The following is a 21188-nucleotide window of genomic DNA, read 5'->3' as shown; positions in this document are numbered from 1 at the left end:
CGTATCATATATGTTATATATGATACAGAGTCATTATTTGATTTGATTATTTGAATTGATGGTTTGTTTACAACTAGGTAATTTTCTGTTGCTATTAATATAAGTTTTTTTTTAAATGCAGAATTATAAAATTAAACGAGACTTACCGGTAAGTTGAAGTTTGATTGAGATTCTGTTACGTCATCAGGATACCAAGGGGATTACGTGAGATAGCATTACGTCTGCGTAATAGGGTCAGTCTTTAAATACACAACTTGACTCATCAAGAACCACACCCACAGCCCCAAAACTGGGTGGGACTAAATGGGTGGGCACGTAATCCCCTTGGTATCCTGATGACGTAACAGAATCTCAATCAAACTTCAACTTACCGGTAAGCCTCGTTTAATTTTATAATTCTGTTACGTCATCATACCAAGGGAATCACTTGAGATTTTAAAGCCTTGATGTGTCAAGTTAACTTAAAGTCAAATAAACAAGAACCTATCAAACTTCCTCTCATAGCATTCACATTTCCTTTAAATATGAAAACCAGTGCCAAATGTAATTCATTTATTACATAAAACTTCAGCAATAAAAACCTTTTTCACAATGTGAAAGCAATTGTATGAAACACATCTTTGGTAATTAAAGAAATTTACTGGTTATTTTTCACAATATCTAAATTATAAAACCTAAGAAAAGTTTTTTCAGAACTCCAGCCAGCTTGTTTCAGAATCTCCCCGATTGGAACCCCACTAAACCTTGCCGCAGAAGAGGAAGCAGCCCTGGTACTATGTGCTGAAAATTTCTTGATGTCAATTCCAGCTAATCCCAGAAATGTCTTGATCCATCTTGCAATAGTGCTTTTGCTCACTTGTTTATGTGGTTTCAAATAACTAATAAACACTTTGTCACACTCATTCCTAATAGTTTCTGTGCGCTTTAAATACTCTGTCAGACATTGAAAAATACATAATTTTTCTTCACTTGGAAACTTTTTCAAATCCATATAAAATGATTTACAATTAGGTCTAGATTGCTTTATCTTCCCTAAATAAAAAACATATTTAGAATCATCAACAATCATGTTTGACAAACATGTATTATGAATAGACTGCACTCTTTGAGAGGAAATCATTGCCATTAAAGTTACAGTTTTCAGTGACAATTGTTTCAGTGATAATGACTCATTACTCTCCATACTCCTAATATATTCAAAAACAACATTCACATCCCAAATCTCGGTATAACGAGATTTTGTTGGATTAATCTGAAAAATACCTTTCATAAATCGTGATACCAAAGGATGTTTACCAACATCTAAACAGAATATTTTCATCTATTTTCACAAAACAAGATAATGCTGATCTGGCAGTATTGATACAACTGTAACTCAAATTTTTGTTATGTAATAATAATAAAAATTATAACACATCATTCACAGTTGGTTGAAAGAAATGAATACACCTTTCACTACAGAAGCTTGTCCATTTCTTAATAAATCCTGCATACTGACTTCTAGTGGATCCTCTCCATGATTCTTTGATAATCTGTAATACTTCTCGAGAAATTCCTTGTTCCTGCAACTTGATCCACACACTCGACATGCCATCAGTGTCATCTTCAACGAATGTGTCTTTTCCGAATGAGGCAACTTCAACCAATTGGGAGCTTTCCGAATTATCTGGGGAACATCCACTAAAAGTTCCATGAGACTTGTGTACCACGTTTGCGTAGGCCATACTGGGACCACTATTACCCCCTCCGCTTTTTCCTCTTGAATCTTCTGAAGTACTCGACTTATGATACTAAAAGGAGGAAAAGCATAGAAATAAAATTCTTTAAAGTTTATTGAAAAAGCATCAATGAACTCTGCCTGGGGGTCAGGTTTCCATGCAATATATCTTGGCAATTGTTTATTTAGTCTAGATGCAAACATGTCTATATCAAACGGTCCCCATAATGCACTTATTTTATTAAATATTTTTTGATTAAGCATCCATTCTGTATGATCATTAAAAATTCTTGAACATCTGTCAGCTACTGTATTTTTTGAACCAGGGATATGAGTTGCTGACAACCAAATTTCTCTATCTATGCACCACAACCAAATTTCTCTTGCTATCTTATTGCATGATCTTGATTTGCTACCTCCCATGGCATTAATATAGCAAACTGTTGTTTTATTGTCAGATAGTATTTGGATATGAGCTTGAATTATTTCTTTACAGAGTGATTTAAGTGCAAATAACACTGCTAATAATTCTTGTTCATCAATATGTAAAAGCAATTCATGCTCATTCCACCTACCACCAGTGGCTGTACCATTAAATTCAGGTCCCCAGCCCATGCTGGAAGCATCAGTTCTCAAAACAAAACTAGGTTCACCGTGCGAGATTTTTCGGTCCGAATCATGTACATTTTTTATCCACCATTCAATATCCTTTTTTAGCTCACCTGAGCCGAAGGCTCAAGTGAGCTTTTCTGATCACATTTTGTCTGTCGTCCGTCCGTCTGTCTGTCTGTCTGTCCGTCCGTCTGTAAACTTTTCACATTTTCGACTTCTTCTCAAGAACCACTGGGCCAATTTTGACCAAACTTGGTACAAAGCATCCTTGGGTAAAGGGGAATTTAAATTGTTAAACTGAAGGGACATATCCCCTCGCAAGGGGGGATAATCAACAAAAGACAAAAATAGGGTTGGTACATTAAAAAATCTTCTTCTCAAGCACCACTGGGCCAGTAAAGCTGAAACTTATGTGGAAGCATCCTGGGGTAGTGTAGATTCTAAATTGTTCAAATTATGACCCCCGGGGGAAGGGTGGGGCCACAATGGGGAATCAAAGTTTCACATAGAAATATATGGGAAAAATCTTTGAAAATCTTCTTCTCATGAACCACAGGGCCACAAAAGCTGAAACTTATGTGGAAGCATTCTGGTATAATGTAGATTCTAAATTGTTCAAATAATGACCCCCGGGGGAAGGGCGGGGCCACAATGGGAAATCAAAGTTTTATATAGAAATATATATAGGAAAAATCTTTGAAAATCTTCTTCTCAAGAACCACAGGGCCAGAAAAGCTGAAATTTATGTGGAAGCATTCTGGTATAATGTAGATTCTAAATTGTTCAAATAATGACCCCCGGGGGAAGGGTGGGGACATTATAGGGAATCAAAGTTTTTTTATAGAAATATATAGGAAAAATCTTTGAAAATCTTCTTCTCAAGAACCACTGGGCCAGAAAAAGTGAAGCTTATGTGGAAGCATTCTTGGGTATTGTAAATTCTAAAGTGTATGAATCATGACCCCCGGGGGAAGGGCGGGGCCATTATATTGAATGAAAGTTTTACATAGAAATATATAAGAAAAATCTTTGAAAATCTTCTTCTCAAGAACCACTGGGCCAGAAAAGCTGAAACTTATGTGGAAGCATCCTGGTATAGTGTAGATTCTAAATTGTTCACATCATGACCCCCGGGGGAAGGGCGGGGCCACAATGGGGAATCAAAGTTTTACATAGAAATGTGTAGGAAAAATCTTTGAAAATCTTCTTCTCAAGAACCATTGGGCCAGAAAAGCTGAAACTTATGTGGAAGCATCCTTGTATAATGTAGATTCTAAATTGTTCAAATAATGACCCCTGGGGAAGGACCACAATGGGGAATCAAAGTTTTATATAGAAATATATAGGAAAAGTCTTTGAAAATCTTCTTCTCAAGAACCATTGGGCCAGAAAAGCTGAAACTTATGTGGAAGCATCCTTGTATAATGTAGATTCTAAATTGTTCAAATAATGACCCCCGGGGGAAGGGTGGGGACATTATAGGGAATGAAAGTTTTACATAGAAATATATAGGAAAAATCTTTGAAAATCTTCTTCTCAGGAACCACTGGGCCAAAAAAGCTGAAACATATGTGCCCATGGAAGGATCATGGGGTAGTGTAGATTTCAAAATGTCTAAATTATGATCAGTGGGGTAGGGTGGGGATGCATTATGTATAACAAGGGGGAAATCTCGTAAAGAACAGAATGGTCAAAGCTTCTCAGGTGAGCGATGTGGCCCATGGGCCTCTTGTTGATTCACATGTAATTTTCATTTTTCCCCTGTAATCTCCACGAGAATTTTTCAATGCATCAATTTTGTCATTCTCTAACGTGCGATAAAACAGAGGACCATATTCAACCCCTGGAAAACTAGCTACCATAAACCCAAGTAATTGTGAAACCTGTAAAATTTCAACCTCATACATGTTCAAAATTTTCTTACAACACTGGTATATGTTGTTAATTTTATTTTCTGTTAATCTCACATTCATATTCACTGAATTCAGAATGAAACCTAAAAACACGATTTCTTGTTTGGGAATAAAAACTGATTTATCAATGTTCAGTATAAATCCCAAGTTTTGCAATTTATTTACTGTAGCCTCGACATTTTTCCAACAATCATACTGACTACTTCCTTGTAAATATACATCATCTATGTAAGGAACATTAGAAAAACCTAGTTTACGAAGGTCTGAGTATACAGGTTTCATAAGCTTAGTAAATTTTCTTGGACTACATGCTAGTCCCATTACGAGGCAAGTGTACTGAAACAATTCTCCTTTCCAAATAAATCTCATGTACTTTCTTTGTTCTTTTGCCAAAGGAACTGAATAATATGCATCTTTTAAATCAACAGAAGCCATAAAACATTCCTGTTTCATTAAATTTACAGCTGACTGCAAACTTTCCATTTTAAAATGATTGTATTCTACAAAGTTATTAAATTTTTTCAAATTTAATATGACTCTGTAAGAATTGTCCTTTTTCTGTCTAATGAATATATTTGATATGATTTCACCTGAACAATGATTGCATTTCTCAATAACATTTTTGTTCAATAATTTCTCTACTTCAGTAGAAACAATTTTAACTTCTTTGTCATTGAACTTCAAGGGATATGATGGCCTAAGTTGATTTAAATTAGCTTCATCTATCATTTCAATACGACATCCTTCTACAGATTCCAATATGAATTTATCTGAAGTAATTTCTTTCCATTCTTTTGAAAATTGTTTCAGTCTACCAGCTCTAAAATTTTCTGGTAATAACACATCAATTGACTCTGTTTGATATTCGACTTTAGTCGTTCTTACCTCATTAGACTTATCAGTATTTACTCTTGTTTGAAGTTCTTTTTTCCTTTTGAGAACTTCCTGCTGTAATCTCCTCTTTTGTGAGCCTGGCCTAAAAAAGGCGCATTTCTACCTCTGCAATTGCCTTGAAACCCTTGTCGGGAATATGGTTGATAACGACGACCTCTGTTTCCCTGGTAACCTCCTCTTTGCTTTGCAGTTTTGCTAGTCATGACTTTGTTGACTGCTTTGTTGGTCTTTTCGATTTCAACAAGTCTCTTGCCCAGTTCTCTGCCAAACAAATATTGGTTTATCGGTACTCCCGAAGAGAAAAGAGATAAGTAGTTAACACTGTCTATATCACCTTTTAAGCATTCTCTTCTCCTCATATTCAGTTCATAGTTCGAAAAACTAAGCATTTCGATTGATTTTATCAATTCTTTGACCAAATCTTCTTTTTCTAGTTCTTTGTTTGACACAATCTTTTCCAAAATGTTCACCAACACCGTGACACTTTTCACCAAAAATAATTGGCCATGTTGAAATCTGCTATCCAACGACTTGGTTGCAATTAGTAATCTATTCCAGATTAACTCGTCAACTTTTGTACATACCAAACTCTCACAATTTTCTGGTCTTTTGATTTTTTCTGCCGACTCTTTAACTTGGTCTGCTAACTTTTTGTCAACTTTAATTTTGAACATAAGATCATCAACAAGCTTCGCCAAGTCTTTGTGTATTGGGTCTGTTGTAACATCTTGTGAAGTTATTTGTTCAGCAGCAACTTTCAAAAATTGCGATTGTGACCCACATTCGTTTTCATTTTTCCCTGAATCTTGTGCTTTTCCGGATATTGAACCCGATATTTTTGTTTTCGATAGTAAGTCGTTCACACTTTTATTCGTATCTGTTACTTGTGAATTTACATTACTGTCAATCTCGGAATCATAATCCGAGTATCCTTCCGATTCATAATCGTTACATGGATTGTTCTGATCGGAAATCAGTTCGACTATGTCTGATCGTAGCCCTCGAAAACCTGCTGTTATTGTGTTTGTTAACATATCAAAACACTTAGCCAGGTTATCCATGTTTTGTGTAGAATTTCTCTTTTCGACAAGAATGTTCTCATTCAAATCACTAACCTCATTTCGTGGAGACGTGATATTCGTAACAGTACTACTACTAGCACGTGGCGTATCCTGTTTTTCTTGTGCACTGGCAGAATTTTTTGTAACAGTTGCCGAACGTATTCGTTCAAAAATATTTTCACTTGAAACGTTATTCAGGGGAATTTTAACTGGCACTGATACTGTCTCACGATCTGTGCTTTTCCCCCGATCTGATTTTTTCAACATGGCGGATGCCATGATAAGTTGATAACACCACGTGTATGAAAAAATATATATAACACGTTATATATACAAATGAAATCTGTCTACGACAGATAAAGATACTTCATCCAAAAATATGTATATTTGTCTACGACAAATTAGGTGAAAAAATTGAACTCTCGTATGATACACCGTTCACAACGGTAATGAGCTCTTCTAACAAAAATTCGCCCTACTACTTCAAGCAGAAGCAACGCACTGACCCTATTACGCAGACGTAATGCTATCTCACGTGATTCCCTTGGTATGATGACGTAACAGAATCCAGTCAAGCCTCCCAAAGTATGGAAGTATTAATAGATGATCTGGGAGTTTGCATATTACCAGACGCATCAGCAAAAACTAAGTAATAAGACTAAACAATTTCATTGAATTCAAATGCCTAAAGACAGTGCAATTTTACTTACATTTATGTCACTTAAATTATTTTGTAATGTATTGATACTTTTTCAGAGAAATGCTGCGAAAGACAGATGGCCATGATGATGCTTTAAAATTTGATGATTCTGATAATGAATTACCCGATACTGACCATAGAAAGTATGCATCCTTTTTTATTGTTATTGGAAATTTACATTTAATTAATAGTACAAGGACAAGTACATTTAATTCATAGTACAAGGAAAGTTGTTTATATAAATACATGTATTCCAAAAAAGAGATTCAAAATGTTGAAACCAATAAAATTTATAGAGGAAATGAATGATTATTGTACAGCTATACATGTATTCTAAACAAATTTACTGGATTATTATCACGAAAGACCACATGATTTGGAGAGTCATTCATTTTATAGATTTGCTTCCGGGTATGAAAAATGTACCTCACCAAAAGGTCCTCTTAGTGGAAAAGCTTGTGAAAGAATTTACATTGAGAAACATGATGTTTGGTTAAAAAAACGTACAAAACCTGTTGTACAGAGGTATCTTGAGCTAAATATGATTGCCACTTCCAAAGTATTTGTCACACAGCAGTCAAGTGTGATACAAAGTTCTACCAATTAGTGCAATTAGTTAGAAATGTAAGGATAACCATATTAGAGGAGCATTATCTGAGTCCCTGGACGTAATTCTAACAAAAAAATACAAAAATTGCAAACATTTCATTCCCCTTTTAGTCAAACATTACCTAATAAATCTGTATAACGAACAAGATAAGTACAGAAGCACATATTTATAGAGACACATTATTGTGCACATGCGTTGCTTATATTATTTATAATAGCAAAAACGTAATACATTTTACTAGTTTTACAGAGAAAATAGAAATCTCCATTAATACAATGGTTGAGATTAAAGAAGGGGCCTACTCGTGGTAAACCGGAAGCCGGAATTAGCCGTTCTCCGTTTTAAAATTATGGAACATATAACATAAGCAAAAATGTAAACGACATCTGCAGAAGTTTTGGAGGGGTGTATTGAGATGATTGAGGGTATTTTTGTGCAAGGGTTGAGATTTATACAGTATGTAGCAGAAAATTCAATCGATTTAAAACACAAGCACGAGGACAAATGCCGAACTTTTCAGATGCAGTATATTTTTACCTAGGGGGGTTATATTGATAGTAACGTATACGTTTATAATTGCATACAACTCAAATATGTCTGATACCTATATACAGAAAACGTGGCAAGTTATTTGCCTTTATGTCATTAAATAAAAATTGTTCTTCACTAGAATATTTCACTTTTTAGCTGATTTATAAATATCTTTGTCAACATAAAAGGCTTGAACTATATTGAACTAAGATGGGGGTACCTGTATGTTTTACCCATATCTCACGAGATACTTCAAGCATTGGTTTCTATAATTAAATACAAAAAGATCAGGGTAAACAAATTGATTTTTCTAATAGAGAGCTTTATTTGAGTTTTGAGCCCTGTTACTTCATAGGTATAATGAGATTAATTCTTCAATATTTTCTTAGCTTTAACAAGTAATGTGTACGGTAGCCCGAAATTCATTATTACCCTTATCCTCTTGACTTTTGTTCAAAAGAATTAATTTGCCATGTGATATGGCATAAAATGTAGACCGTCTTTTTAACAGTAATGATTTTGATTTTTTTTCTACAAGAAGATACATGAGTGTTTCACACCCCCAGTAAAAATATCGATTCTCCTTCTATTTTGGTGCTTTTGAACTAGACTACCTTAAATAAAACATTTTACATAGAGGCCCTACTTGAGACCTGTCATATTCACAATGTATCATTTTCATCATTACTAATCATGTTCATTATCAATGTCCTCTGTCTTTACATCCTTGTCTGAGTTTAAACATCGCAGTACGGTTAAGGCAACCCATGGAAAAAATATGGTAATGAGGTCATAATGAGGTTTGACGTCATGACAGTTGCTCCGCCCTGATTGATCCTTATAAGGAAATAGAGCTCAAAATAACTATTTACCGATATTTGCAAGAATTTGTAAAAAACAGCAATATTTCCATGTCTAAATAAATAATTATTAGTGATTTTCTCCTATATAGAATGGCATGTTTTTAAAATAATCCGATGTCTTATGTGCCGTTTGGCTGCATTCGGCTTCAGCCAAGCTCTTGCACTCGATGACACGGAATGTTGTTTACATCTAAAAACGTGGCGACATCAGCTGAGATATGCAGTGGATTTATATGCAATAATCAGACATTCTTCAAAGAATTGGGGATAGATAAGAGACAAGGCATTGTTTATCCCTATTACGAGAATATGAGGACATTATTACAGAAAATAATTGAAGAGTGAGGCGATCAGCACCAGCTCCCTAGATCCATCACTGCAGTGCATTCAGCGATCAGCCCAGGTATGTAGATATGCTTCTGTTAACATCGAAGAAAAAACGATTGCGAGTGTGTACGTGTATATTTAGATGTATTACCACGGTCAGTGAAAAACTAATGCAGTGCAGTGTGTGTCGCCCCCCCCCCTCCCAACAGCCCACATATATAAAGTTGATCACTTTGTTTTACTAAAAATTTAAAAATGTAATTGTACTAAATATAGAGTATATTATAGAGTACTGTGAAATCACTAATTTTCGTGGGGGGTTAATTTTCGTTGTTTTCGTGGTATGAAGAGACCCACGAATTTATGTCCACCACGATATGTATATTTTCATATGCACAACCACTAAAATATTCTTCATCCACGAAATCAAATCCCCACAAACCAACATTTTGTCCTCAAACCACGAAAATCTGACCCCACGAAAATATGTGATTTTACAGTATATAAGCTTATTTTCTTTGAGACGACATGTGTAATAAGGGTGTTAATAAGTAATACAAACTTAGAGTAAATTAAATTTGAAATTTCATTGCTGCAGTCAATGTGTTGACAGTGATTTTGTGAACATGTAATGTTGTTGTCTTTTTGGCATACATTCATGCGAAATGTAACAAATATTATTTGTATCATTATGATGAAAACAAAGAACCTCCACTTTAGATCTATGGGTTTAAATTTTTAGAATTTTTAAATTAATGGTGAATAAATTATGTATTTTTTTAGCATGATTTCAATTTTTTAAGTCAATTAATTTCTGTAATTTACATAATTTTTAAAATCATATGACATATTATACTTTTATTATTGTAGCAGTCAAGGGATCCAGGCTTGAAGTATAAATAAATACAAAATGTATCCATTTCTCTACAGGGTATGTACACTTATAAGCATTTCACATTTTTTAAACCATGCTTGTGTGCATGATTAGGCCTATATTTATTTTTCATTTTTGTAAAGATGGAAGTATATTTTTTTTCATATTCTAATCATTTGTTCTTGTTAATGTCAGAGGTTTTAATTTCCCAAAAGAGTTTTGTAAATAAATACAGCTTTGTTTCCATTTAACTTTATATGAATTTTAATTCACTGCAGTTTACAATATATCATGAATTGTTTTGTCAAATGTAAAGTGATTTTACTTTACAATGTATTTCATTTAGTAATCTCATAGCAATAGCATATATAATGTGTTGCAGATATTCCTAAAGAATTATACCAATGGAATCATTCATGATCAGGCAGCAAGTTAATCCATGATGTAAGGAAAATGGTATGCTCCATATTAGCTATAAACCAAATTACCATGCAATATTCTGGCAAACAATATATAACAGTAGAATTGCAAACATTTAATTATATATGCATCCAATGCATGTTTCCATGCATTGATCTGAGTTTAATTAAATTTTAATCACCAATTTACTCTTAGTAATCGTATGTTACTACATGAATGTCCTGATTTTCTCATACATGTATTTTCAGAATTGATTTCATCCACAAGATCATGAAGTTATGGAAAAAATTGCAGCCCCCCAGTATTCCTTGTACAGTCTATCTTAATTTGAAAAGCTGTTTATGAAATAAAATTTCTTCATAAAAAATTATTTGACTTTTTCATATTCATGTACTTACTGTACAGGTGTTGAAAAGGCTATTAAGATTTGATAATCTTGACTTGCATATATTTGTATGGTGCCAGGCTGTCAATGTCCATCAAGATTTTTTTCCAGCATGTACATTGTGTTAATTTGTTTTTCTTAATAATACTAATTAAAAAGGAGATTAAAGGCCCCCCTAATTGATTCGAAACAAGAAAGGGGACCACCATTTTTTTCTTAAGGGAAGTGGGAGGGGGGTTGGCAAGTTTTCCCAAGTCATTATGTTTTTTATTTCTTTTCATGTCAATGAAGGACAGGTCTAATAATATTTACTTCCAGTATGATGAAGGACAGATTATTTATTTTCCTCCCTGCTGAAAAATGTCTGACAAGCTAAACAAAATTATAGGAGAGGGAACACTGGTCTGGGGCGGATTAATTTTTTTTTATCCTATTTGGGACATATTTATTTTCATCATTTCAGATCTACCCCCCCCCCCCCCCTCTTTTGGAATAAAATGGTTAGTCCCTTTAACAAATACAGGAATTTGTATGTTTTCCACTTAGTCTTAGTTCTTAAAACGTATGACTTAAATCCCATAGGAGTTGAAGGTTTTAAAGAAAGCCATGATATAATCTTGTATGCGAAAAAAAAAATTGTACACAAGTGTATGTACATTAGTGACAGAGGGGTATGATTATTGATGGAATTAATTATTGATGGAGGCTATCATTTGACACTTATAATTGAATATTCCCATTTTATTAACAATCGGCGTTTTAGATTACATGCTGCGGCAAACTTTACACCTACATTTAGCTGCATGTGTGTTTACAATGATTCGAGGAAATGCGGAAGGTCTGAAAGACGTCTTATATCATACATAATTCACACATTGTAAAGAGAACGAAGTCACAAAATAGAAAGTAATATCCAGTGTTTTATGCATACTGTTCGATTAAGTAAAAAGCTCCCGGCGCATTATGCAAGTTTAGGCCTGATTATTTAAAATCTACGAGGTAAACAAACTTTATCAAGTACGGAAGAGTTATCTCCCATGCTGAGTCAACGATGCGTTTGAAAACTATATTTAGACTGACTGTACCAAGATGTAAATTTTTACTCAAAAAGTTCAAGGGCAAGGCGAAAATCTAATAAGTAGGTTTTTATTTTAAATTATTCATTTTACTGTATATTTTTCAAAAAGTGATGCTCATTTCTTTGTAAATCTTAAGGTTATTTATAATTTCCGATGATATTAGGAAAATACCCCATTTTTCATATACTACTGACTGTTTCATGTGAATAACTCAAATGTATCGGAAAACCAACTGAATGAGCATCACTTTTGCGAAAGTATAGATACATAGGAACAATTTAAAACACTGTGCAGTTATTTGTTTGTTTGCCTTGCCCTTGAACTTTTTGGTTAAATTTAACATTTCATTTGTTGACCTAAAATCGGAGCCCACGTGACTTTAGAGGGTCACATGATCACAAAAATTCCTAATTGAATAGCGATGGGCATACTCTTCAAGATAACATAAAGCTTTTTTAACTAGAGTGTCTTGCTGAAAAATAAAATAGTTAAATATTAATTGTATCGTTTTTGGTGACTTTTTATAGAAAATGTTGCCTTAACTGTACTGCGATATTAATGTAGTTAAGTCCATTTATCATGCACATTTCGGCACTGTACATGTTTTATGCAGTTACAGGCTAGCAAATCAAATTCTGCCTCAGGAGCGGTCTGTAAGTTCATGCACTATTAAATGCTGCACATCCTTTTCCTTTCTTTTTTTTAACCTATTCCAACTGAATTATGTAATTCAGGATTCTGCCAGACGCCTTTCTCATATTGCGTTCTGGTAATTGGATCTCAGGCAGCGCTTCTTCAAACAGTCTAAGGAAGGAGGAAGCCGGTATCTCCCCCGTTTATAGCACAAAATAGGTGGGATCTTATAGGTCATTTACCTTTCTGGATGATGCTTTAGGGGCATATAGATGGCAAGTAAATGCTTCTCCCTTGTTCATCAAATCATCGGGAGGTTCTATCCCTTGTAAGCCAATGACAACTCTTGTGTCGATTTCCAAAGTTTATTAAAAAAATGCAATTTACAATTTTCCGTGATCGTATAGTTTTAGAAATATTCGTTCCTGAAATATGATCAGAAAAGACCAATACACTTTTTAGGCGGAAGCCGCCTTTTACTTTTGCATGCTTTGTTGACCTTTCGACCTTTCAAGATGTTTGCCCCGCTTCATGGTACTCCAAACGGATGTATCTTAAACTAAGGGCATACAACCCGCTTAATCATATTTGACACCTTCTCAATCTTTATCGTTATTATCAAATCAAAAAGCGTGTGTTATTGCGAATTTATTATAACAATTTATTTTGATTAATGTAAAAAAGTCCAATAAAAATAATGGCCTAATTATAGAACGAATAGTAACTTTGTTACTGCTGATACGTTTCACGTTTGAGAGAAGAACGAACGGCAACTCTGTATGTCTAAAACATAAACAAATCGGGTTCAACATTTGATTAGCACGGGGTACTGAACCGATCTTTAGAAATACTACAAGGGACAAAATAGTTCAAGTAGGTAATTATGTTTAAGAACTAATGACAGGTACATAGCTACTGAGGAGCTTATCTTTTCAATAATCTTGTATGAAATAGAAAAAAAGAGGTATGTTACTCCTTTTATCAATTGTTTACTACATTCGCGTTATATTCTAACATATAGACCATTCAGCGTGAAATTTTTGTCCACAAACACACGTGGAGCACAAATGATTTAGAATGATACAATGATTGACTGGAAGTGACAGGCCTTCTCTTCAAAATAAATAAGGTGACTTATTTATCTTTTATTGTCACCCTTATCTTTAATTGTTTTATCCTGAAAATGTCGCCTCCCTATGCAGGCATGCTTTAGACATGTTAGATATCGTAATATGATACCTGTTATGCATGATCGTGTCTTATCGAACGAACTGGTACTCTAATTACCATGATTACATGCTTGGGAGAAATTTGAGGAATTATCATGCCGAGTGTGTGTATACATTTATATATCCTTTCTCAATTTATGTTAATACATGTATGTTGAAGGATGGGCCAAAACTGTAAAATCTGGACAGAAATTAAATTAAAACGCAAGCATAAGAACTACATTGTGTTTTGTAAAGATGTGTCCCTGCTACGGAGGCAGCTAACAGAAAGGGGAGATAATTACGATGGCATTGTGGATTTGCCCTGTGCCACCTCTAAATGGCAGAAGAAAACCCAACTCAGCACAACCAGAAACACTTTTCTGAAGGTGAGTACATCAATTTATTGTATTTCTAGATAAGTGGAAAAAAATTTCATAACTTATGATACATATTTTTATAGCATAACGAATCATCTTGTTATGATGGCAAAACTGATCATGAACCGAATACTATTTTTGAAAGTATATTTTGACTTTTCTAATTTTGTTGACTTATTTTTTTTTTATTTTTTTTTAAATACATGCAAATACATGATTACTTATAATAGTAGGCTTTGAAAGAGAAAACAAATAAAAAAAATATTAGAGAAGTCAAATCAGACAATATTTATCATGTTTAAAATCGCTTACTCGATATCTGATTTTTTCATTACATGTACAGATAATTATGAATTCCATTGGAAATAATTTTTGGTACTAAAATTAGTTGTCAAATAAAACACAAATGCACAATACACCCAAAATTACAAAAGGTTGTTTTAATTGGATCTATTTGAAAAACTGCTGTGTACACATGTATGTTATATAACGAGCGAAAGAGAGGGGACAGATGTTGTTGGTCAGGATCGCTAGTCTTATATTACTTCATTTTTTGGTTGTTTCCAGTATATTTACACCAATCTTACTACACAAGTTCACTTTCCGCAGTTTTGAATCTTTTGTTATTTCTATATAACCACTTCACTCTTGAAGTGGGTATAGTGGCATTAATTTCTTTGCATGTCAGATTTCACTGAATGAATGAATGTAGATCAAGGCGATAACGGGTGTTTTACAGCTAGATGTAGATGAAGACCTGCTAATTACCATTTGCATGTTTTAGTTTTAATTAATAAGTTTCTGATAAAAATGTGTACCTTATAAAAAGAAATAATATACATTGGAGTAAACGAGTAATTTTTTTAGTATTCAATCCTTGGACCTTGGATCCAGTGCTCGGTAAAGTTGACTTCCCAAGAAAATATATTAAAATAACCCGTATATCATAAAAGGTTATTTGAAATCCTTGATTTCATTTATTGAAAGTCAGATACATAATATGAAATAATTTTTGTTAAATAAACATTGTGAGATATTCTTAATTTTTTTTTATGATACATTTTGTAGAAAATTCTGCCAAGAGACAGTTGTGAAGGGTATAGTGTAGATAATCTCCGGAAAAGAAATCAACACTGATATCGAGATGTATGTACCAATATTTTAATACAATCATCAAAGACAAATTTACCACAGGAATAAAAATAAAACTGTCTGGCATTCAAGGGCCTGCCATGGTTGAAGCTCTCCTGAAAAAATATTCCATTTATTGTGGACATCATGACACAGTGTTCCCCTGTCATCAGCATTAGAGACTTGTGATTTGTTCTACCTGGGCCATACATGTTTTGAATGAAAACAATTCATAGAACCACAAGCACATTGTAAATCTATGTAAGGTCTTCTGTGTATGTTGTATTCCTTTTATAATTTGCTGTTTTGTAACAAGACTTTGTTTCATTGGTGCTAAAACTTAATACATGTACAAATACAAAACCCAAAAGCAGTTGTGATATATATTGTTTTTTATTACTCATTAGTTCTCATTTTTGTGTGAAATTTTAGAATTTACCATTTCTTGTTCCCCAAAACCATATCTTACATATTTTATGTATTGCAACTTGGATTTCAATTTTAACTTGATATACTTGACAAAAACAAGAGGTACTGTGAGCAATGAACTGACTAAATGATACCCCCGCCTCCCATATGATTATGATGGAAAGGTCCATGTTTTGCTGTGGTCGGGAAACCTAAAATATGTGTCAGATCAAAAAGTAAAAGAGGAGATGCAAAATGGCAATATGTAAAGATTCTGTGAAGGTTTTATTAAAATAAGAGGAAATGCAGACAGCTAGACGTACGTACGGACGGACATACCAATTACAGTATACCCTCCCTCTTTTCAAGCGGGGGTATAATAAATGTTAAAATGTTCATATTGCTATTGATATGACTTATTCTCATGTATCCTCATCAAACCGAGACATGTTTATTTTTGTTCCTTGGTTTTAATACTGTTTAAATACTGTTTTAATACTGCAATCCATCAAAATATTTATCACCCCCTCCTTTGAAAAAGATTATGCTTCAAATATGTGTCATTAAAGTTTTGCACACTAGAACCTGCAAACATGCTTCCGCCTATCAGTACTCTCAGTACTTTGATTATATAACCGTCCAAAGGGTCCGTCCAAAATATAAAGAGTTTAAGACCGAACTCCAAATAAATAGATAAACAAAAGTCCAAAAGAATGATTCCCAAAATAATAAATACCAAAGAGATGTAATGATTTGAGAATAAAACCGGGAATATTCTTTTCTGACTAAAACAGGGTATTTTGTGCTCAGTGGGTATCCATGGTCCCGGATATAAAAATGCATTTCATTGGATAATTTACCATCACCAACCACCTACGCTTTGTCCGTAGGTCTGTCCGTTGACCTATGAACCCCAACATGGCACCACCCTAAAATGTAGGTAAATACATGTTACTAATATTTATGGGCTCAGTCCCCATCTCTGCACCACAGGAGTTATAGCCTTAAGCTCTTTTACTTATTTACTTCAAAGTTCCCAATTTTATTGCTCTTAGTCAAAACTCTTAATTATACCATTGAATTTCTGTTCACATTTATTACTTACTATCGATGGGCTTGATTGGTCTATTCAGATCAATTTCATTACAAAATGATCTTACAAATTATAGTGTATTTGAACAACACCAAAATCCAATTTGTTTTGACAAGATAATAATTGTTTACAAAATAAAGTTCTCTTTCCAATTATAAAGTCACCAAATATGCGTCACTAATAATATATCCATTCTGATTTAATAAACCTTTATCTCATTTTATTTTAACTGCTAAAAACTAAAAATGATTATGTTATTAATATTGTCTAAGTTTAAAATGTTCACACAATATGTCTCTGCTAAACCCTATAGGTTTACATTCGTCCCCACACACTAAGACATTTCCCTGTCCAGTGGAAATTTCTCCGTTAGATCTGGCGACCGTTTCACTAACAGGTCGTAGCTCGTAAACGTAGACGTAAACGTGAACGTAGCACGTAAGTGCGTTTCACTAAGAGTTACGACTTGCGAGTTACGACTAAACTTAATCGTAACTCTACGAGTGGTCCTATGCTCTCGTAGATAACCTCGCGTACTCGTAACTACAAACAATATGGCGTCACTATTATTAATAGCAGACGAACACTTACCTTCAAATGGGAGAAAACTGCCTAGACCTCGTGTTTTTCGGGACAGGACAAATCCGCTTGATTTTCTGAATGATGAGGAAGTTATTGAAAGATATCGTCTTCCTCGTCATTTCCTCTATCGTTTGGTAGAGTTGGTAAGAGGGGACGTTGAGAGGCCAACAAACAGAAGCCACTCTCTGCCTGCATACACACAGGTCATATGTTTGTTTATACCCTTGAGTTATTTACCCTTTGCAGTCCCAGCACACAACTTAGAGTTATCTCTCTTTGCGAGAGAGAGATAAAGAGAGAGAGGCTATTTTATGATCACAGGCACACAGCGTTACCTATTTTTCTTTTAATAAAAATAACATACCCGTACCTATAATAGATGATGTATTTTTTTCATTAAAAGAAAAATAAGTAGCGTCAGATAATGTGTCTGTTATAGATTATAAAGTATAAAACATGATCAACTTTTTCTGTAGCATTGTGTATATTCTTTTTATTTTCAATTCATAAAAATGTTAAATCCTATGTAGAGGTTGATCACTTTGTAACCAAGCGGAGATGGAAAATGCAGGTTCAGTTTAAATGAATTTATTTTGGAAATAAAAAAACAATGGCAGATCTACTATTACAAAAACATATATACAATATCATAATACACATGGACACTGAGACAAAATACTTTTATCTCCTATTCACTTCAAAAATAAGAAAATTTATGTTTACTAAGCCCAAAAGGTCAATTTCCTAGTTTAAAAAAACCTTTCTCTCAAAAATATGAAAAATACTTGAAATTGTAACTTTGACTTAATAATTGAAATACAAAAATTAAATAGACTAAGAAAATTACCTTTCAAGTGGTGACAACGGGCAGCTGGTAATAGGTAAGTTAAATTTCCCACACTAACAGGGATGGACCCATGCCTCAGTATATATAGCAAAAAAAAAAAACGGTTAAACAAGGGGGTACACATTTACAGGCCAATGAGATTTTGTGAGTAGAATTCATGGATGGAGACTACTACCAGATATGACATAAAGTAACTTATAGCTCAGTAAGTTATTCAAAAAGATAAAAAAAATATTCTAAATAAATATGACTTTGCCACAACTTAAAAAAGAAATAAAGAAATACATTTAGAAGTTATACTACTATGTTTTGGTTGCATAGTCGCAGTAACCGAATGTGTCCCATAATTTTGCCGATATTTTATTAGTTGATATAACCCCCCCACACACACACACAACTGAAATTGCTTCCTACGAGCCGTGAGTTAAATAATTATACATGTTCTGTATACGTTTCTAGTTACATGACCACTCGATGGACAATAAAAACAGATAAATGAGCATCTCAGATAACTCTTTCTCTCTCTCTCTCTCTCTCTCTCTCTCTCTCTCTCTCTCTCTCTCTCTCTCTCTCAGTTCCCGACATATTATAAATGTTATCCATGGAAGATTTTCGTGTGAAAAGTTTGAAAACACTGTTACGAAACTTTTAGGTGCTGGTGACCATAAGATACCTTGCCAAGGCCTCCTTTTTTTCTGAGTGTGGTGACCTGCATGGCATCTCACGATCAAGCGTGTCTAGGGCTATTGATCGTGTCACCAGATCAATTTGTAATGAGCTAGATAACATTCATTTCCCATCAGGTTTGTAAAAAAAACTTCTATATAATTCTTAAAATCCTTAATTTTTACAATGTATGAAATAGATTCATTGTACAAACAAGTACATGTATTTAACGTTCCGCCCAAGGGGCATGAAAACAATTAGGCTATATAATGTACATAATAAAGCCCGACACATTGACCTCTCTGGATTTTTTTTTATTCAACATATGTAATGATGAGAAGGCCATAGTTTCTATAAATTTTTCAGGGGGGGGGGGGGGGGTAGGAAAAAGTACTTCATGAGATACCACATTTACTTCGACATTCAAATCGATAAAAATATGTAATGAAATAGAAAAACGTATTGAAATTGAGCGTCAAAGCCTTTAAACTTATTTTTAATTCATCAATCTAAAATAATAAGTGTAGACAGCCTCTTAAGGAAATTCCCGTACTTTAATAATGTTCAAGGCAATTTTCTCAAAGACCCCCCCCCCCTCCCTCTTTGATGTACTTGTGCTACTGGCAGTATATAAAATTAAAAGTATCCCGCAAATTTTAATACATTAAATGAAACAATGATAAGAAACTGATATAAGATGTTTTTTTTTAATTATATAGGTCCGATTTTCATGCATGAAAAAGAAATTTCTTATACATACTTTCAATACATTTCTATTCATAGAATTTCAAACTTACATTTCAGAGAATGATGCTTTAGTTACCAAGCACCATTTCTACCAAATAGCGGGGTTTCCCAATGTTATTGGGGCCATCGATGGCACCCTCATACCTATAATGGCCCCCAAAGAAAATGAGCCAGAATATGTTTGCAGAAAGGGTTTTCATGCTATGAATGTTCAGGTGGTGGCGGATGCCTCTCTAAGGTTCGCACAAGAAGAATACTACAATTGTACTTAAATGTATAAGATCCATCTAAATAGCACTTCTCTTGCATAAATCGAGTCATTCGAGTGAAACAGATCATACAATGAAGCGAATTGAATTGGTAAAATTTTCCATTTGGACGAAACGTTCTGAGTCATGTTTTGAACGTCAATTATAACATAACGACACGCCCTTTCTTTATAAATAAGAAAGGAATATTCTTCGAAGGTTTTAGGAGACTACACTTTTCGCAATAAGCAACATGATTTACACTGAAATGAAGATATTTGAATAAGAAAGAACGATGTATAGAGTTTCTGCTTATGTAAAACACGCATTGCAACGATTTTGTACATTTTTATGATTTTATCATGTTTATTGGAGTTAGCATAGGACATGTATCAGTCGAACACGTGCTTACTCGGTGTTTTTGCAGACCGTCAATTTCATTGGCTATTATATTTATAAAATACCTATTTTACAGGTATTCGATTAAATCATTTGACCGATTTTTCTTTTCTAAAGAAATGGGTGTGTCGGAAGATCAACCCGTTCCATCCAAGCAGAAAATTTTACCCATTCAAAGCGCTTCATTGTATACATTTTACGATTTATTTCATTAAGTCGAATATTTGTATTATATACATAAATCGTTGGTACATGATTACGATACCAATTTCTTATAATTTTTAGGTTCACGAACATTGTATGTAAGTGGCCGGGTTCGGTACATGATGCCTTCATCTTTGCCAATTCTGAACTAAAAGACCACATGGAAACACGGTAACAGAAATTGTATCATGGTTGCGGCACTTTTCCTTTGAAATTCCCCGTACAATAACTGGAGATACACCAGCAGGGGGTGGAGCTCATTATACAGCAAAACTGTGCTGTGTAAATAATTTATTGTACTTCTTTCACGTTCCAGTGAAAAACAAACATTGCATCATACGTTATTCTAGTAACATTTTTGAAAATGTACAAAACAGTTTTTTTTTTAATTATTATAGGTATGAAAAAGAAAAAAATATCAATTTGAAAGTTCCTTTCAAATAAAAAAATATTCAAATTACACCCATCTTGGACAATTGTATACTTGTACAAAAGTTTCTAATAAAATGAAAAGCTGCAATTATTGAAATAAGGAAATGCCCCACCACTGCTTAAGTTGGTAATATCACTCCAAGCGCTCTGCATGATTTTCAGGGCCTCATTCACGCTTGATAGGAATACTCTCGTTTCTTCTTCACCGCTAAGCGTTGTCCCGG

The 21188-nt window shown here is 33.9% G+C and overlaps 2 protein-coding genes across 2 annotated transcripts; one reads left to right on the top strand and one right to left on the bottom strand.

The window, feature by feature from the left end:
* Positions 1-572: 572 nt before the first annotated feature.
* Positions 573-6503, bottom strand: LOC134243542 (uncharacterized; the record flags this gene model as incomplete). The annotated part of the gene is made up of 2 exons (XM_062725799.1): positions 573-1790; positions 5128-6503. A coding segment is annotated over one exon (1356 nt), but the record flags the coding sequence as incomplete, so codon positions are not given.
* Positions 6504-17349: 10846 nt separating this feature from the next.
* Positions 17350-20703, top strand: LOC134243545 (putative nuclease HARBI1; the record flags this gene model as incomplete). Its single annotated transcript, XM_062725800.1, has 4 exons — positions 17350-17624; positions 18921-19071; positions 19739-19919; positions 20614-20703. Coding segments are annotated over exons 1-4 (653 nt in total), but the record flags the coding sequence as incomplete, so codon positions are not given.
* Between the last annotated feature and the right edge of the window lie 485 nt (positions 20704-21188).

This window comes from Saccostrea cucullata, unplaced genomic scaffold (assembly GCF_032062105.1).
Source record: "Saccostrea cucullata isolate Sc308-1 unplaced genomic scaffold, CSIRO_AGI_Scuc_v1 ctg2583, whole genome shotgun sequence".
Taxonomy (NCBI): domain Eukaryota; kingdom Metazoa; phylum Mollusca; class Bivalvia; order Ostreida; family Ostreidae; genus Saccostrea; species Saccostrea cuccullata.
The sequence above is the reverse complement of the archived record's forward strand: the minus strand, read 5'-3'. Positions and strand labels throughout refer to the sequence as shown.